This window comes from Periplaneta americana, chromosome 4 (assembly GCF_040183065.1).
Source record: "Periplaneta americana isolate PAMFEO1 chromosome 4, P.americana_PAMFEO1_priV1, whole genome shotgun sequence".
Lineage (NCBI taxonomy): Eukaryota > Metazoa > Arthropoda > Insecta > Blattodea > Blattidae > Periplaneta > Periplaneta americana.
In genome coordinates this window covers 19,466,533-19,486,051 of record NC_091120.1, presented here as the reverse complement: position 1 = coordinate 19,486,051, position 19,519 = coordinate 19,466,533, and the positions used below count along the sequence as shown (strand labels likewise).

The 19,519-nt window shown below is 36.2% G+C and overlaps 1 protein-coding gene across 1 annotated transcript; it reads left to right on the top strand.

Moving 5' to 3' along the window:
* Nucleotides 1-56: 56 nt before the first annotated feature.
* Nucleotides 57-17,773, top strand: Nop56 (Nop56 ribonucleoprotein). Its single transcript, XM_069822909.1, has 10 exons — nucleotides 57-194; nucleotides 472-676; nucleotides 4,258-4,425; nucleotides 5,699-5,897; nucleotides 7,219-7,406; nucleotides 9,376-9,628; nucleotides 11,025-11,173; nucleotides 13,425-13,552; nucleotides 17,332-17,425; nucleotides 17,598-17,773. Exons 1-10 carry the CDS (start codon nucleotides 192-194, stop codon nucleotides 17,693-17,695), a joined length of 1,485 nt encoding a protein of 494 aa, XP_069679010.1. The 5' UTR covers nucleotides 57-191; the 3' UTR covers nucleotides 17,696-17,773.
* The last annotated feature ends 1,746 nt before the right edge of the window (nucleotides 17,774-19,519 follow it).

The window sequence follows — 19,519 nt, the reverse complement described above, 5'->3', positions numbered from 1 at the left end:
CCCTAGCTCATAATATAAACCAGAGATTATACCGACATTGCCAACATTTACATAATGTTGGCAATGATATGTTTGCTAGGGAGGGGAGTGGGGACGCATGGACGTGTTTAGGCGTATGAGAAGAAACATGCGGATGTTGTAATATGTATACGTGTTTTTCCGCTATTTAGAGTTTGAAAAGTGGTGTTAAAATGGTAAATAGAGTTCTTACATAAGTATTTTACATTTAAGTCATTAGTATTATTATTTTTTTAGCATCAGTGTCTTCAGTTTATGTTCAGGCGTAGTTTCCAAGTAAGAGGTTATGTTTTCTTGGCTAACGTGATATCTTAACACAGAGTTTGCCTTCGTTTTAAATGATTATATTGTAGATCTTGAAATTTCTTATTGTTTATTAACATTTCATGCCTCTCCTGATACAAAAAATATATTGTCTGCACGAGATTATTGTTTTGTTTTCTTACATTTTAGTCTGAACTCTTCGTACTGTTCGAACATGCAGCAGGCTATGCCCTGTTCAAAGTTAATGAGTTCGAGGAAACAGGAATGTTGCTGCCACAAGTTGAAGCTTCTGTCACTGACTTGAGCCGGTTCAATGGAGTTGTAAAACTTGTTGGATTTTCGCCATTTAAGACAGCAATTAGTGCACTAGAGAACATGAACAGCATCTCTGAAGGTAATAACTAAAATGTATACCGGGTAAGGTGGGGTTCTTGAGACATCGGGGATATTTGAGCCAAATCAGGTGTTTTGATGTTTTCGTTTCTGTGATTTTTGTAATTTTTTAATTCAAATTTTGGAATTAAAGAAAAGAAAATTATGTGTGCATATTATCTCAGTGAATTATAGAATATAGCTAAAGATAATAAACTACATATATACTGTACCCAAATCTATAAAATGTTATCATTTAAGGTTTTATTAACTCAAGTAACCTCATATGAAGTTTAACTTGCACCACATATCATTTTTAAATGGGTGGCTCAACTATACCCATTTACTGGGTAACTTGAGCCACTAATAAAACAATAAATAAATACATAACAATAGTGACAATGCAATAAAGCTGCTTGCCTATGGTTTGTATGTCGCAAGATTCAACATATAGGAGAGCAATGAAAGTTTCTCAAGGTATACGTTTTTTGTAGGAGTTAATGAAACTTTCTGAGGTGGTTCAAGTATCCCCAGTTTACGGTACCAATAACGTTAAAATTAAGTTTTCTATAGCACGCGACTCTGAAACTTCCAACATGGATTAGATTAGCTTCGCTCATAATTATTGTTATGTCGTAAGAAATATTTATTTCGGTATTCGCGTAAATTTGGCTTAGGTTAGCTTCACTCATAATAAGTTACATCGTAAAACATTTTTTCCCCGGTATTCACGTTCATTTTGAAGTGTTACATACATACATACATACATACATACATACGCCTACATAATGTTCTTCCAAATGGCAGGTCTTTCACAGCAAACCCAGCATTCTCCAATCATTCCAATTTTCCGCCTTCCTCTTAGTCTCCGCATATGATCCATATATATCTTAATATCGTTTATCATCTGATATCTTCTTCTGCTTCGAACTCTTCTCCCATTCACCATTCCTTCCAGTGCATCCTTCAGTGGACAGTTTCTTCTCAGCCAGTGACCCAACCAATTTCTTTTCCTTTTCCTGATCAGTTTCAGCATCATTCTTGCTTCACTCTTTCCAACACAGCTTCATTTCTCATTTTGTCTGTTCATTTCACACGCTTCATCCTTCTCCGTATACGCATTTGAAATGTTTCTAGTCGTTTCTCTTCACTTCGTCGTAATGTCCATGTTTCTGCTTCATACAATGCCACATTCAACACAGAGCACTTCACTAGTCTCTTCCTTGGTTCTTTTTCCAGAAATACTGTAAACCAGGGTTAACTTTGACCCACTGAAATACATTTTTAAATGTTCTTTTGCTGGTTTCTTGTAAAATTTTCGGAGATAAAGCTCCAAATTTCATATGTGAGTGCGAGAACATTTCCTAAAAGCATTTCAACAATCATAATAATCACTGATAATAGCACATGTGATAAAACTTAGTTTAAAGCTGTGGGCCAAAGTTACCTGGCACATGGGGTTCCTTTGACCATACCATACCGTACTTTACACATGATTATGATATTAAGATGTATTTGCAGAGACCCAAAGTATAGTATAATATAGCCTACCTGCATTTGTGCCCTAAAGGTAAACATTCGGTAGATTTTATCGCACTCCTCATACGAATCGCACGCAACAGATATTTCAAGTGCAGTGCGTTCACTGTAACGGCTCCACCTCATCGCCTCATCGGATTTCCCTATCAGCTGTTTAAAACATGACGTCGTACGATATTGACATTGCTGAAAACAGAGGTTAGGTCTATTAATTATGACTGTTAGTGAATAAGAATTTGTAATTGCTTCATGCGTCTTAATTGAAGAGGAAGAAACGAAAGAAATATTGGTTACATAATATATATGTAAGAAATGACTTGATTACTGTAATGGGAATGCCTCAAATTATATAATTCTTTTCAAATTTCTACAAGCGAAATAAGTTTTCCGTCTGCCATTTTGGCGCGACACTGAACATGGCACAACATAATAGTAACAGGTGAGCAATTAAAATTGATTTATTAAATAAGGCCATGGACACACACATCGGAAAAGTTGCTCATCCGAGAAACATGGATGGATTTGCCGATAGGCGATGCGTGCGATACGATGTAGTGAACGCGGTTACATAGCAATTACAGCAAAGATAGTTTTTTTCTGATACGTGCGATTCGTCCAATGAGTGAGTGCGATATGATGTAGTGAACGCGGTTACATAGCAATTACAGCAAAGATAGTCTTTTTCTGATACGTGCGATTCGTCCAATGAGTGAGTGCGATACGATGTAGTGAACGCGGTTACATAGCAATTACAGCAAATATGGTCTTTTTCTGATACGTGCGATTCGTCCAATGAGTGAGTGCGATACGATGTAGTGAACGCGGTTACATAGCAATTACAGCAAAGATAGTCTTTTTCTGATACGTGCGATTCGTCCAATGATTGAGTGCGATACGATGTAGTGAACACTTACCTTAACTGCAACCTACAGAATTTTTTCAGCATTTTTCTTTATGTCGGTGATTTTTTTTTAAGTGTAGAATTATAATGAACTTTAAAAATAAAACAACAAATGTCTCAGGACTTGCAAGGTTAAAGACTATAAAAATCCGTAGCATGGCTTCCTCTGGAATGGGAGTACCATGTAATAGATTTACGCCTTATAAAAGAACCCTGGCCCCGATGGAGGGCTCCGTACAATATTCGTCAATCAGACATTGCCCATATTGCATTTTGACACTGCACAACCTTCACAGTCGAAAGCATTGATAAATAGGCCTATGTGGCTGCTATTCACTTGTCTATTACATTGTAGGCTACTGTGTTCAACTCAGGCTGGTGTTTTATTTTGTATGTATGTATTTATTTACACTGCAAGTGGGCAAGCACCCGGTGGCAGTGGTATATACAATATTAACAATACACAGTTAAAATGATAAGCAATTAATATAATTATATCGTAGCTATTGCCTCGTGGTTTATTAAAGTGAATTTATATTCCATGTTGAATCTTTTGTACACTACTTTTAACACTTGAATATAAATAATTGATTAAATGGCGATCTTACTCGTGTTAATTGTGTAAGCAATAGTTGCGACAGTTTCTACATTGGACATACAGGCAGATCATTCCAAACTCGATACAAAGAACACATTAAAGCAATAACCAGAGGGCACAATACATCTACATATGCCAAACACATAACTAATGCTAACCGCACATACAATAACATAAATACAGACATGGAAATCCTATACATACAACCCAAAAACTCAACACACTAGAACAATATGAAATATACAGACACACTAAAACACACCCTGATCAAATTCTCAACACACAGATCAATTTCAGAACACACACTATTTGACACCACATTTCAACACTTTTCAACAATCAAACGCACCCACACAACAGGCAGCGAAGTTCGAGATGATGCCGAGATCTAGTAGGCTCTGAGGATGGTGTGAAGAAGCACCGAAACAGCTGTAAGCCGCAAATGCTTACACAATTAACACGAGTAAGATCGCCATTTAATCAATTATTTGAATTTATATGTTCGAATTGTATTATTGTTCAATTGTAATAACAGATTGCAATTTTTTAATGTTCTTATTTTTAGGTGTCTTGCCTGAGGACTTACAACTCTTTCTAGAGACGCACTTTCCAAAACCTAAGAAGAAGGACAAGGCAATCCTTGGTGTAAGCGATCCAAAACTTGGTGCAAGTATAAATGAAGCAACCGGAATTGTCTGCCAACATGTTGGTGTTGTACCTGAAATCGTTAGAGGTCAGTTGTTTATTATTATTTTAACTAATGAGGTTAGGTTCAAGTTACAAGTCTTTAATGACGGGGTAAATGTCTCCATTAGCAACAAGATATAAGATCATTGAGGTCTATTTTGTCATAAAGAATGTTCTGATTATCTTCCTCTGGATCTTCCCGTCTCTTTTGTTGTATTAATTTATTTTGCATATACAGTTGAACCAGTGCTCTCATGGAGGCCATACAGGGCCGTACATCCTATGGGAACATACAATTTTTTTTAATTAATCGTATGGGGAAAAGAAAATTTTGTCTCTATGGAGCCATACGACATATGGGTGCCTAAGTTTTGTACGTGGAGATCTGTACAGATCTTAGAACTTCTCTTGCTCTTCCTAATGTATTTTGTTTGATGTTCATAAACAAAAATTGTCCACCTCTGCAGCACTGGAATCCAGAATTATATAAAATAGTGGTTGAAAAACAAGAAGTGCTGCAAATACACACTCCAAGATTCATAGAGACAAGTGTGCATCTACGGTGGTGCTACAGGATGTATTCTTTAAATCAAACTTGTTGTATAATTAAAATTTAAAGCAAAACAAGCAGCATTATCATACCTTAAAACGAAACGTCATAGGAAAATTCTGTTTGGATTAAAAATGTGTTTAAATTATTCTTGAAAATTTCTTACTTGGAAAGTCACTACATTCTTCAAGTGATATTATGACCTCTGTAGTTTGAAAACCTCTACACTAAACTTTGAATAAAAGGCAAATTGAGGTTACATTTTTCTCTTGGAATTTTTTAAAACAATAAAATTACGTTACTCACAATAATAATTGTTTTCAGATAGGCCTAGTGAGAAAAGTTTTAAAATGGCTTTGCAAACCAGTCAGCAAGATTAAGTTGCTGTGCATGCTTAGATCTCCTAACAGATACTGTATAAATTGGACTTATTCACAAGTGGAATATAATCCATGAGATAGTTTTGATTTGTCTAACTTGATCTGTGAATTGAATTGATTTCAGTTGATAATTTCTATCCATTTGTGTTCATGACATAGACTCTGTTCCATGCGTGAACATTGGAGGCAACCAATCAAAAATCCCTGTTCCTGCTACTCCTCTAAAATTACTAAAATATCTTTTATATGACTTGAAAACTTTCATAGTTTAGATCCTTTATAAATTTTTGCTTCCGTGAATTAGCTGTGATAAAATGAACATACATTGCACACAGGTACAGAGATGAATACTATATTAATTTATTTTTTCTCTCACAATTTGCATTCAGGTATCAGGTACCATTTCCACAAGCTGGTGAAGGGTTTTACTGATAAGTCTTCAGGCACGGCACAACTTGGACTGGGTCACAGTTATTCCAGAGCGAAGGTTAAATTCAATGTGCATCGTGCAGATAACATGATAATTCAAAGCATTGCTCTTCTCGACCAGCTGGACAAAGACATCAACACCTTCTCCATGCGCATAAGGTAAATAAATGAATAACTTGTTAAGCAAAGCAGTTAATGGAAGAAAATTATGTTTCGTACTTGATTAGCAAATTATAATCATAAGAATCTTAATTGTTAATATGCTCTTTCTTTTTTTTTTTAATGAACTTTATGTAAAAATGCTTATATTATAAAGTAGGCTCATGCAAATCATGAAATACACTAATAAGAGATTGTAATATTTTTATGTTCATATACAGTCCACATATTGAGGTTTTTGGTAACCACATTCTAGACTTTAGCAATATGCTTCATTGCTAAGTTAATGTTATGTTATAATTGGATTGCTTGATTAATTTTTTTCTTTATATGTTGTTGTTTTCTAATGCCAGGCGTTTGACAATAAAGTCATTTGACCTCTTGCACTCCAATATTTTTCAAAGATATTATCATGGTCAGCCACTGAAGCACAGATTTTGAGGTGTTCCGAATCCATTTCTTGGTTTGAGTTGCACAATGGGCAGTTAGGGGACTGATATATTCCAATTCTGTGCAGGTGTTTGGCCAAACAATCATGGCCTGTTGCCAATCTAAATGCAGCTACAGACGATTTTCGTGGTAAATCGGGAATTAACTGTGGATTATGATGCAGAGAATTCCATTTTTTCCCTTGAGATTGTGTTATCAAATTTTGTTTGTTGAAGTCTAAGTATGTAGATTTAATAAATCTCTTCACAGAGTAATACGTAGATTTAGTAACAGGTCTGTAAGTAGCAGTGCTGCCCTTCTTTGCTAAAGCATCCGCATTCTCGTTTCCCAGGATTCCACAATGGAATGGTATCCATAGGAATACAATTCTTTTATTGAGTGATATTAATTGAGAGAGCATTTTAGTTATTTCTGCTGTTTGAGATGAAGGTGTGTGTTTAGAGACTATTGATAGAATAACTGCTTTGGAGTCTGACAATATAACTGCATTCTTAAATTTATTGATGTTATTGTCCTGAGACTTTCACTTATTGCAACGATTTCTCCATCAAAACTTGTTGTTCCATATCCAAGAGATCTATAAAGTGAGAAGAGACAGCACGTAACACCTATACTGGCACCTTGTTCTCTGGAGATCAAGGATCCGTCAGTGTATAAATGAAGCCAGTTTTGTGGAGGGTACCTAATATTAATTGTCTCTAAAGACAATTGTTTCATTATTTCAGTGCTTACTTCTGATTTCAGTATTTCTTCTGTTAAATTTAGATTATATTCTATATTTAATAGAGTTAAAGGATATGGTTTAATTTGTAAGTTTTCTTTTAAATTCGGGATATTGATTTTCTGTTTTAATTCTTTTCTTTATATGTAGAGAATGGTATTCATATCACTTTCCGGAGCTGGTGAAAATTGTGCCAGAAAACTATCTTTATGCCAAAGTGGCCCGTTTCATAAAGAATCGCAAGGAGCTGAATGAAGATAAGCTGGAGGAACTGGAGGAAATTGTAATGGACAGTGGAAAGGCACAGGCTATTCTTGATTCTTCGAAATCTTCCATGGGTATGTATCTCTCCTAACATTCTAAATATCTAGTACGTTGTATTAACTTTTACACTAAGTTTAATCACTCAGGCTTACTGTTTTTGAACAACTGAAGCAGTAGTCATTGTCGATTCTACAGTGTGTATCAAAAGATTGTTTACAACAGTTCAGGGGTGATTGAAGTGGTAAAGAGGAACATTTCTATATGCCTAAAATCGGGATTCTACTGCAGTGTCAAACTTTACGATAATTAATTTATTAGTTCATACATAACTTCGTCAGGTACTTAGCTATGTATAGTCTTAGAAAAAAGTTTTCTCACACAGATAAGTTTCAGAAAGGAGGCAGTGCGCATGATCAGACATACAACGAAACAAAACTAATTTTATGACGTCAACTAGTCGTTCTCTTGTGAACCAGGTTGCTCGTCCTCTGATCATGCGCACTGCCTCCTTTCTGGGACTTATAAAGTATCTGTCCAGCAAAACTTTTTTTCTAAGACTGTACATATGTCACAATAGTTAGCTTTGAGGGACGAAACTTTATATTCTGCAAATGTATTGCAGGATAGTCGAACAATTTTCCACCTGCAGTTTTTAGGTTGCAAGAAGAAATGCCTTTTAAACTTTTCAATTGCATAGAATGCTAAACATGTTGTTAATCAGTTGCTTATGTGGTATTGTTCATCTCTGTCCTCAAGAGTTTGAGCGACCTCATTATCATGGATATGGATGAAGAAATCGGAAATGATCAAATTTCATGACCAAGCAAGAAAGAGGGTAGTTTGAAAAAATGTAGAAGCTGAAGGATGAAACTACGATAAAATTCATGGTGTGATTTAGTAATGTTTAGCAGCGTCTCTCTAAGTTTCCACAGCAACTGTTCCACTTTGTGCTTCTATCCCATTATGTTGACAGCTGTCATGCATTTTCTGTCAGTAGACAGAGTTTAGTTACATGTTATTAATTTCCGTGTTATACAGTAAAACCTGTTCAAGACGGAAGTGACATGGTCCCAATTTTTTTTCCGTTGTGGACAGGTTTCCGTATTATTCAGGTGTGAAGTTAAAATGGAATATTTTATCATTTGTATAAATGAAAAACAAAATTGCATGCCGCAAACTGCAAGAAGTAGAAAATATTCCGTTTAACACTACTGTGATTAAATCAGCATTCTGTCGCTTATTCCATTACTGAATCATCTTGATTAAAATCTCATTTTCTGTATAAATGTTGCCGTAACTCACTCATTATATGCTACTAAAGCTTATAAATCACATTAAATTTAATATCCAACACTATACTATATATCCAGCACATTATTTAATTGGACTAGGAGACATCCATTAGAAGTCTTGAATTTTGGCTCATCTAATTTATTTGCCAGTTCAATTGCTTTGCAGAATAGGTCCAGAAATAAGCATGGTCCTTGAAAGGGCATGAAGAACCCACTCCCACAATAGTTAATTTATTTCTACATAACCAGTTGTTTTCTGTTTCCTTTGCCCAGTCAAGAGGGTAATAAAATTTATGACCGTCAGGGCAACACACCCACGCACCCTCTAAAATTTGCAAAAAAAAAAAAACTTAGTTTTTATCTTGGTGACATTGTTTGAAATTACACACTGTTTCAAAATATAGCTTACATTAAAATAGTGTGTCTTAACATATTATTTCCGTTTTGAACAGCAGACAGTTTCCGTTTCCGCATTGAACAGTTTCTGTTTTGTTCAGGAAAAATTACACATATTACATATGAATTTCGCCGGGTCCAATAAATTGTTCCGAAATAGGATTCCGAATTATTCAGGTTCTGATTTGAACAGGTTTCAGTGTAATATATTTGTGATTTAAGTTTGTAATGAATTAGCATGTTGAAATATGCCCCAGTGATCTGCAGAACCTAAAAATGCATTTCCCTTAAAACTACTAAAAGTCACCAACCCTCTTGAATATCTGCAGCACGTTTGTAATTTAATTTCTTTTAGGTATGGATATTTCACCCATTGATCTGCTGAATATTGAGATGTTTGCAACACGTGTCGTTGCTCTGGCTGACTACAGGAGTCAGCTGGCCAATTACCTCAAGAGCAAGATGGCTGGTGTGGCACCTAATTTGGCAACTCTTATTGGGGAGCAAGTGGGGGCCCGACTTATAGCTCATGCCGGCTCACTCACCAACTTGGCAAAGTATCCTGCTTCTACAGTCCAGATTTTGGGTGCTGAAAAAGCCCTTTTCCGGTAATAATGTTGTTGTTGTTATTATTATTATTATTGTTATTATTATTATTATTATTATTATTATTATTATTTTATCCCATTAGGGAAGTACAGGAAAACAGAGAGAGTTTGTAATTGTACAGGTTACATCAGCTGCTTGTTTGTGCGATAGTGTTATTTGAGGATTAGCCTCGACATCCCTTATTATTAATTAATATTTGAGGAGAAAAATTCGCTCCAGTGCCAGGAATCGAACCCGGGTCCTTGGTTCTACGTACCAAGTGCTCTGACCACTGAGCTACGCCGAATCCAATCGACAACACCGGATCGAACCTTCCCCCTTCAATGTTTCCCTTTGTGGCCTGACTCCAAGTTAGGCTTATATGTTGGTTTTATGTCCAAGTCAACTGCCATTATACAAGGGGTGCACTCAGTTGAGTGACTTGTTTGGCCGGGATTCTGCAGTTAAGTGCACAGTAATCTGTACAGAAATATGCACTGCTAGCTATGAGATCATTAAAGATTTTATTAATTTGTCCAACAGAATAATATCTGTAATATTGATAATTAATATTTGAGCACTTAACTGCGGAATCCTAGCCAAACAAATCACTCAGTTGAGTGCGCCCCTTGTATAATGGCAGTTGACTTGGACATAAAATGTCAACATATATGCCTAACTTGGAGTCAGGCCACAAAGGGAAACACTGAAGGGGGAAAGTTCGATCCAGTGCTGTGGATTGAATTCGGCGTAGCTCAGTGGTCAGAGCGCTTGGTACGTAGAACCAAGGACCCGGGTTCGATCCCTGGCGCCGGAGCGAATTTTTCTCCTCAAATATTAATTGTCAATATTACAGATATTATTCTGTTGGACAAATTAATAAAATCTTTAATGATCCCTTATTATATTCATTTTCTACCCTATAATTAATTTCTTTAATTTAGTTGCCATTATAACGATGCATAAACAGCATAAATTAACAAAATAAGACTGGAAACAGGATCCACATAACTTGAGAAAATAAAACAAGCAAAGCAAGACCATAAAGATCGATAAATAATAATGATGCCACATTACTATCAACTGAGATGCACTATAGAATATACCAGTACTATTGATTATTGAAAAATGAATCAATATTTTGGGCTTCATTATCACAAAATCCACTTGAAAAGTATTCCTTAAAAGCAGGATTTTCCTTAAATCGGGTTTCCTTAAAGGCAGGAATTAATTGCATTATTCTCATGGTAATTTAACTCACCAGATTAATGCTTAAAAAATGGGGAACGTTAAAATGAGGTTTTACTGTATATAATTGGAAGTCCAGATTTTCTGTCCCAAGCACTTCGAATTAACGAATTTTACTGAAGGAACTAATAATATTGACAACAGTTAATTTGTTTTATTCTGTTACAGAGCTCTGAAGACACGTAGCAACACACCGAAATATGGTTTATTGTTCCATTCAACATTTATTGGACGGGCGGGAGTAAAGAATAAAGGGCGTATTTCAAGATACTTGGCAAATAAGTGTTCCATTGCCTCGAGGATTGATTGTTTTTCAGGTAAGATTTAGCTCGTTGGAATTACCTGAGATATTTCGGAGTTATTGTGTGAAATGTTTTTATGTTGTTGTTTTCTAATGCCAGGCATTTGACAATAAAGTCATTTGACCTCTTGCACTCCAATATTTTTCAAAGATACTGTCATGGTTAGCCACTGACACACAGATTTTGAGATGTTCTGAATCCATTTCTTGATTTGAGTTGCACAATGGACAGTGTTATGCCGCCAGCACTCCATTGTAAGATGTTTAGTTGATTCTGTACCATTAAAGTAGTCCCCATCCGGAGATCTGATTGGGGGACTATTTTACCTCTGGATTATTTTACCTTAATGGTACTCATTTCATATTGGAGTGAAAATGGCAAGTTGTAGCCGATTTAAGTGAACACCATATTTTAACGTTTTGGGGGCTACTTCATTCCCACACAACCCCCAGATTGTCTGGAGGACCACACCTGCTGTTGGTCGACGGGTTCACTGGACCTAGTTGCGAGATCTTGTTGATCACCAACTTTCCCTCCTTATGCCACTGGAGGACGATTTTAGTGCCATAGCAGGTCAGCACTAGAAACAGGAAAGTAGGAAGGGTAGGAAGGAAAGGGAAATGAACCCCTAGGCCTCGAATGCTCTAATACTGTCGAGGTCGAAGAAAGTAAGAGTTCAGTCAGAGGACTGGATAGGAAAGAGTAAATAGAGAATTAGTTATTGAATAGAGAAAAATTATACCAAATTCGGCCAATAACTCATCAAGCTGACCAGTGCTAATGGATGAGTAGCCCCTCCCTTTAGTTCAGCTTGTAAATTATGCTTACTAACAGCTGCACCACGGGAAGGTAGGGATGGGACATTGGGTATTTGTCCAGGTTGGTTCCTTAAAGCCTTCAATGGGAAGGATTAATGGCTCTCCTCCCTGTATTCGACAAATACCGTTTTGCAGCCGAAATGTTTTTATATAATTTTAAATAATGAAGAAAGTAAGGTAATAGAAATGTTGTTGTTGTTGTTATCTAATGCCGGGCTTTGGCAATGAAGCCATTAGCGTTCTTGCTCTCCAATATTTCTCTGTGGTGGATCCATCAGGTAGAACTTCACAGGTTCTTTGTTGCATAGAGGGCAATTTGGATTTGTGTAAATTCCTATTTTATTCAAGTGTTTGGCCAAGTAATCGTGTTCTGTAAGCAGTTTGAATTTTGCTACTGCAGATTTACGTGTGATTTCTGGAATAATTTCTGGTTTTTTTTATTAAAATGCTCCATTTTTTATCTTTGGCTTTGGTACATAGCGCTTGGTTTTTGTTTGATTTTATATTTATTTTTAATTAGTCTTTTGATGGATGTAAAAGGTAGGCTTCTATTTGTATTCTGAATTAAATTGGATCCTTTTTTGGCAAGAAAGTCAGCAGTTTCATTTCCAGCAATTCCGCAATGTGCAGGTATCCATTGCAATTGAATTCTTTTCTGTAGTTTTTGAAGTTGTTGGATCATTTTGTGACATTCTTTAATTTGGATTGACATCATTTTATATGAATTTATTGCATATAATACTAATTTAGAATCAGAGAGAATGACAGCATTTTGAAATTTATCTATTCTGTATAGTAGGTGTTGGAGTGAGATATGAATAGCCATTATTTCCGCATCAAAATTTGTTGTATGATGTCCTGCTGGTTGGTAAAATGAGAATAACGCACACGTAATTCCTGATCCTGAGTTGTTATCGATAGTAGACCCATCTATGTAGATATGTAACCATTCTTCTGGTGGGTATCTATTGTTCACAGCTTCTAATGCCAGCGCTTTTAGTACAGGTTTGGAAGCTTCAGATTTTGTAACTGGTTCTTCTAAATCTAGTTGAATGTTAATTGGTTCGAAGGTTAGAGGGTTTTCTCTGCTTAAAATGTTTTCTTTAGATTTAGGGAGATTCAATTCTGTTTTTATTTCCATGACTTTGAGGTAATAGAAATGTTATATACATGTTCCTCTTCTCCCTGTCACATTTAAGTCTCGAACTGATAATTCGATATTTATAAAATGTGATACACGAATCATGTTAATAATGGGTATTTCGTCATATTTTTTTATATTCTAATGTCTTGTGAGCCCCCATAATTCGGAAGTGGGTTAGAAAATGGAACTGCTTAATTTATAATGCTGACTTGCCATATTTATTGTATCCTAAAGTGATTGTTGAGTGGATATTACAAAAATAAAACTATTGTAATGTCTAATGATTATGCTTCACATATTTCAGAGCAGCCAACTAACGTTTTTGGCGAAAAACTTCGGCAGCAAGTGGAAGATAGGTTAAAGTTTTATGAAACTGGAGAAATACCACGTAAGAACATTGAAGTGATGAAGGAAGCAGTCGAAGAAGCTCAGGTGAGAATTTATCTTTATTTATATTTACATAAAACTTCTGTACAATGAATTCAAAGAGATATTCTGGGTCATAACATGTTTGTAAGTTCATATTATTTCTTAGCTTAATATTCCAGTCATTATATTGAAAGTAGCTATGTGTAATATTGTGAATGATTCTTTGTAATCTGAAGCTATATGAAAACAAAGGTCTTTTGGCTGTTAAAAATAACGTGTTTGAGCTCCTAGCCTAAGTATGCTATCTGTCTCACTCCATTTGCAATGTCCTATTTAAGGAGAGAGGATGATGTTCTTTGGTGAAAAATGAGTAAATTAAAAAAAAAAATTCTTTAGAATACTTTGTGATATGTGTGGAATGAATTGCATATCATTTTGTGGGTATTTGTGCCCTTAGCGGATGTTGAGACGCCATTTGTAAACTACCTGCTATATGGATTTTTAAATCACACGTCCCTTTTCATTGTTTTTCCGGTAAATTAAATTTTCAAAAAAGAAAAAGTCTTTAAAATACTCTTTAATATGTGTGGAATGCATTGCATAACATTTTATGGGTATTTGTGCCCTTATCAGATGTTGAGACGCCATTTTTAAACTTCCTGCACTATGGATTTTTAAGTCACACGACCCCTTTATCATTGTTTCTGGTAACTTCATTTTTTTTGCTACATTACCAGATAAAAATGGATATAATTTCTGAACTAGTAAAGATACATGCATGAAATTTAGAACACACATTCTTTAGACTTTTAGGAAACTTTTCTCTGTAACAGAATTTTGTTAATAGATTTCATTTTTAAAATATGCCCGTTTGTTTGCGAAAAAGGAAATAAAAAAAGTGTTATTAAATTTTAATTGTTTATTTTACAAACATAGGGACTAATATCAAAATTCTGTTACAGACAGATTGTAGAGCATGCTTTTGCAAGTACATTGCAAAAAATTGTTTGAATCTATCTTTAAAAATGGTTTAGGTATATTGGTTTTAGTAAAATCCTGCATTGGGTATATTTTTTTTTTAAATCTGGACCCCCAAATAATTTTTTTCAAAATATTTATATTTGGTTGAGTTGCTACAGCTATGAGCTCTCTACATACAAAAAAAAATTAATAATATACACCAAATAGGAAAAAAGTTTTAAAAAATACCATCCTCACCCCTTAAGGAAATTCGGCAGAAAGTTTTTCATAACAATTATCTTGAATTGTAAATAATAATTTGATATCGACAAACATAAGTGTCAAAATCTTTTTTTATTAAAATTAATTGATCTGTCCATTACATAGCAATTTCATTGATATAAATAACAATATTAAAATATAGTGAAGGCATACTGCAGCGTTGTTTTTGTGAGTTTAAAACAAAACTGAATGCACACATACCTGTCACGAAAATTTACCATTGCAAAAGTCACACACAGCCTACAGTATGCTTTCAGAATGACTGATGTAGCACAGAGGAAAGCAGTATCTTGCACACTATCATCTCACCAGAGCGATGTAGTCAATGGCCCATCATGGAACTATGCTGTATTCTCATGTGGAAAATTCAATCTTTGGGTTACATTGACTACAAAGTATAGCTCATAGCTATTGTGTAACAAAAACAGATGATATACAAGTTGTTTGATTTTTCTACAATGAGTTCCATTAAGGAACTACAAATGTTAACACAGATCACGTTAGTGTAGAAATGTTCATGGAATATTTGGAGTGCTCAAAGGGATAAATCGTGAAACAGTGAACGCCAGTAGGGAAAGTCATCCCCACCCTCGCTGCTCGGCACCTCGCTTTCCTGCTCTCTCTCTACTGTCTCTCTCTACTGTCTGCCCCACTTCAGTGGATCACTGCCTATTGCCTCACATGTATTTCATATTTTACAACGCAATACATTTTTTCCTCGAACTAACACGTACTAATACACAGTACAACCAAATCAGGGCGCATTAGACAACATGTAATGTGGATTTTTCATAAAACAACCTCACCTGTTAACTTTGCACTGTCCTCGAAGTAACACAATAGTCACCAGAGTCTCATCTGATGTAATCCATGCTCCTCACAGTACCTTATCGTATCCGCCGCGCTGGCCTTCTATGCCCAAGGTTGCGGGTTCGATCCCAGGCCAGGTCGATGGTATTTAAGTGTGCTTAAATGCGACAGGCTCATGTCAGTAGATTTACTGGCATGTAAAAGAACTCCTGCAGGACAAAATTCCGGCACATCCGGCGACGCTGATATAACCTCTGCAGTTGCGAGCGTCGTTAAATAAAACATAACATCGTATCCGCCTTCAAATTCTCCCAGCACAATTTGAGGAAGAAGTACACGTCTTCGGTACGGCTCATCACAATACGTTCCATCTGTACACGAAGCTGGACATGGACACAATGAAGCTTTACAAGCGCGCGTTAACACTTATGCCACCCCTGCAGTCAACCTCTACCAATATATATTATTTTAATGTACCGAAGTACATATGATATTTCCATGCAGATATTCTGCGTCACCATACGATGTAAGAGTAATGGAACAGAAAAATTCTCTCCGGCGCTGGGATTTGAACCCGGGTTCTCAGCTCTACGTGCTGATGCTTTATCCACTAAGCCACACCAGATACCACCCTGGCGTCGGACAGAATCGTCTCAGATTAAGCTCCAACTCTTGGGTTCCCTCTAGTGGCCGCCCTCTGCACTACGTCATAGATGTCTATGAACGTAGGACTGAAGTCCACACATGTGCTGAGGTGCACTCGTATATGATATGCGTAAATCACTTCGTGATTTAAGACGGCGCTTATTCTGTCGGATCCCGGCCAACTAGTCACTCATAACGAGTGCACCTCAGCACATGTGTGGACTTCGGTCCTATGCTCATAGACATCTATGACGTAGTGCAGAAGGCGGCCACTAGAGGGAACCCAAGAGTTGGAGCTTAATCTGAGACGATTCTGTCCGACGCCGGGGTGGTATCTGGTGTGGCTTAGTGGATAAAGCATCAGCACATAGAGCTGAAAACCCGGGTTCAAATCCCGGCGCCGGAGAGAATTTTTCTCCGTTCCATTACTCTTACATCGTAACCTCGTAACGCTAAATTCACAAGCTCGCCACTTTCTACCCACGCTATTAGGTCATTGTCCCCCGCGCCATTCCATCATTGTCTCCCGCTATGAATCCTTGCATCAATCGTATTTCTACAATATGTTACGGCAGTTCCCTTGAACATAAATAGATTCATTTTCCCTTCTACCACCAACTCGCCTCGGTAACCGAGAGGTCTAAAGCGTGCGTGCGTTTTGTAGGAAGATACCCGGATCGAATACTACCCACTGCGAAGTCATAAGAAGAAAAAAAAAAAGAGAGACACATGAAGCAAGGAACAGAGAAGAAGAGGCTGGAGAGAGAGAGAAAGGGTGTTAGGACGAAGTTCCTCTTTTGCTTCGTAGATGCCGCATTCACTCTTTTTGTTCCACTTTCCTCGGCTAGATGTCACCCTCATCCTAAACCCCTATTTCCAATCTTTCCCGCTAGAGTGTGTTGGGAGCTTGTAGGAAAGGGGTCGTGGGCGGAGCTTAGCGTTCGCTGTTTTACGATTTGCTCGCTCAAAGTCCAAGTAGAAGCATTGTAAGAAAATTGTTAGTCTTTAAATTCATCAGCCTGATCTAGGCTTCAGCATGAGTCATTCACAGAATACAATAGCCCTGAATATAACTCAGGCTGGGGCTTCAGAGTGTTCAGTGAACTATGCGTAAGTTAATATTTTGTTATATTTTATTTATTCAGGCTATTGCAGAAATGCAAACGACTAAGAAGAAAAAGAAGAAGAAGAAGGATAAGAAGAGAACTAGTGAAGTCTTGAATGAGAGTGTCGAAAATGGTGAGTTTGATTAAATGTGAAAAAATTTAGCTCAACTCTTTAACATTTAATTTTGCAAGTTATTCTCATTATCAATGAGAGTGATTGCACTATTACTGCTTATCTGGCTGTGTATATAATATGAGTTGTGTCATAGTGCTTGTTATTCTAATAATTAAATTATTTTTCTTAGGGGATGATATACTTAATAGCACAGTGGAAGAGACTGAGGAGCCTGTCAAAAAGAAGAAGAAAAAGAAGAAGAAGAGCAAACAAGAAACTGATGATTGAGTTTCTCATCAAGTTGATAATGATTTACAAGAGATCTTGAAGATTAATATGAAATATATATAAAATTATTGGATTTCATCAAGTTTTCATTGAATTTAATGAACTCGAACCTTTTCCTTTTCCAATCTATGTGTTTAAAACATTTCAGACAAAGTGTAATTGAAGTCTTTTTTTACTTTTTATCTTGGAGAGAGAATTTTTCATGTTGAGAGTTTATTGATATGTGTGTACATACAGTATGTATGTGTATATACATTTTGCAGAAAAGAGATTCCTAATATCTATTTTGTCAGACACATATTCATTTTATATTTTAGTTGTGTCTTATTTCAGCTAAGCTTGGCATGGAATATTGAAGCCATAATAAAATTGTGTAAAGGTACTTACTGCAACTTCCTACAAATTAGTTCACTCTTGTCTTTTACTTTTGAGACTTATATTATAGAGGTCTTACTAATAAACCGTGTATAGTTTTTATACGAGACTTATGCAGAGTTGAGACAGAAAACATTACTAATAAAACGTGAATAAGTTATGGACGTATAAACAGTCTGTAACTATACAATGGGAATTGCTTTGCAGTAGTTATATACACGAAACCCCTTGTTTAAGCGTTGTATATAGCGAAAAAATGGCCGCCCCTTTAACAGCTGTTCGTATCGACTGTCATTTTATGATGATGTTTACCTTGTAACCACAGAAGAACAAACCAAAGATCGTAGAATTATTAGAATAATATTGCTGTAGCTTATACTCTTTGACCAAAATGTAGTGTGGTAATCGATTAGAACCAGTTGTACTATCGATATTTAACACTCCACACTAGAGCGCTCTATCGGATGCAGTAGAGAACCTCAGATATTCTATTACCTTTCGTAACGAAGTAATGACGAAACTATGACGTAGCTGTGTAACAGTTATACTGTTATACACGACGTATGTACCCATAGTGATTATTACACATGACTTATAAACGAGCTACTCATTGTATAAGTATAAGACAGTTAAACGTCTGTATATAGAGTTTTTATTAGTAAGACCATAGATATATTAATTTATCCTACAGAATTTATCTGTAATATTGACACTTAATATTTTAGGAGAAAAATTCCCTCCGGCGCCGGGGGTCGAACCCAGGTCCTTGGTTCTATGTACCAATTGCTTTGACCACTGAGCTACGCCGAATTCAATCCACAGCACCGGATCGAACCTTCCTCCTTCAATGTTTCCCTTTGTGGCCTGACTCCAAGTTAGGCATATATGTTGACGTGTATCCAATGTCAACTGCCATTATACAGTGAAACCTGTTCAAATCGGAACCTGAATAATCCGGAATCCTGTCTATTTCGGAACAATTTATTGGTCCCGGCGAAATTCGTTTGTATTATGTGTAATTTCTTCTGAATAAAACGGAAACTGTTCAACGCGGAAATGGAAACTGTCTGCTACTGTTCAAAACGGAAATAATATTTTCGACACACTACTGTATAATGTAAACTATATTTTGAAACAGTATGTGCTTTCAAGGAATGTACGAAATACGTGGGTCACTAAGATAGAAACAAGTTTTCTTTGCGAAATTTTTGAGGGTGCGAGGGTGTGTTGCCCTGGTGGTCATAAATTGTATTACCCTATTGAGTATGTAGACGAGTCCCTTCAGAGAAATTCAATGCGTCACCCCTGTATACTGTCATAGCTGGGTAGAACGCAAGTCTATTAGTGAGTTCGTGATGAAAAAAAGTTGCGTAAAATTTTTGCACTATCATTAACTGATGAAGTAAAAGTTATCGAGGAAAATTAGAAACGAAGCGTATGGAAAATAAT

Coding starts and splice junctions, on each gene's coding strand:
- Nop56 (XM_069822909.1), top strand. Junction 7,407..9,375: donor TTCTTCGAAATCTTCCATGG/GTATGTATCTCT, acceptor AATTTCTTTTAG/GTATGGATATTTCACCCATT. Junction 9,629..11,024: donor GCTGAAAAAGCCCTTTTCCG/GTAATAATGTTG, acceptor ATTCTGTTACAG/AGCTCTGAAGACACGTAGCA.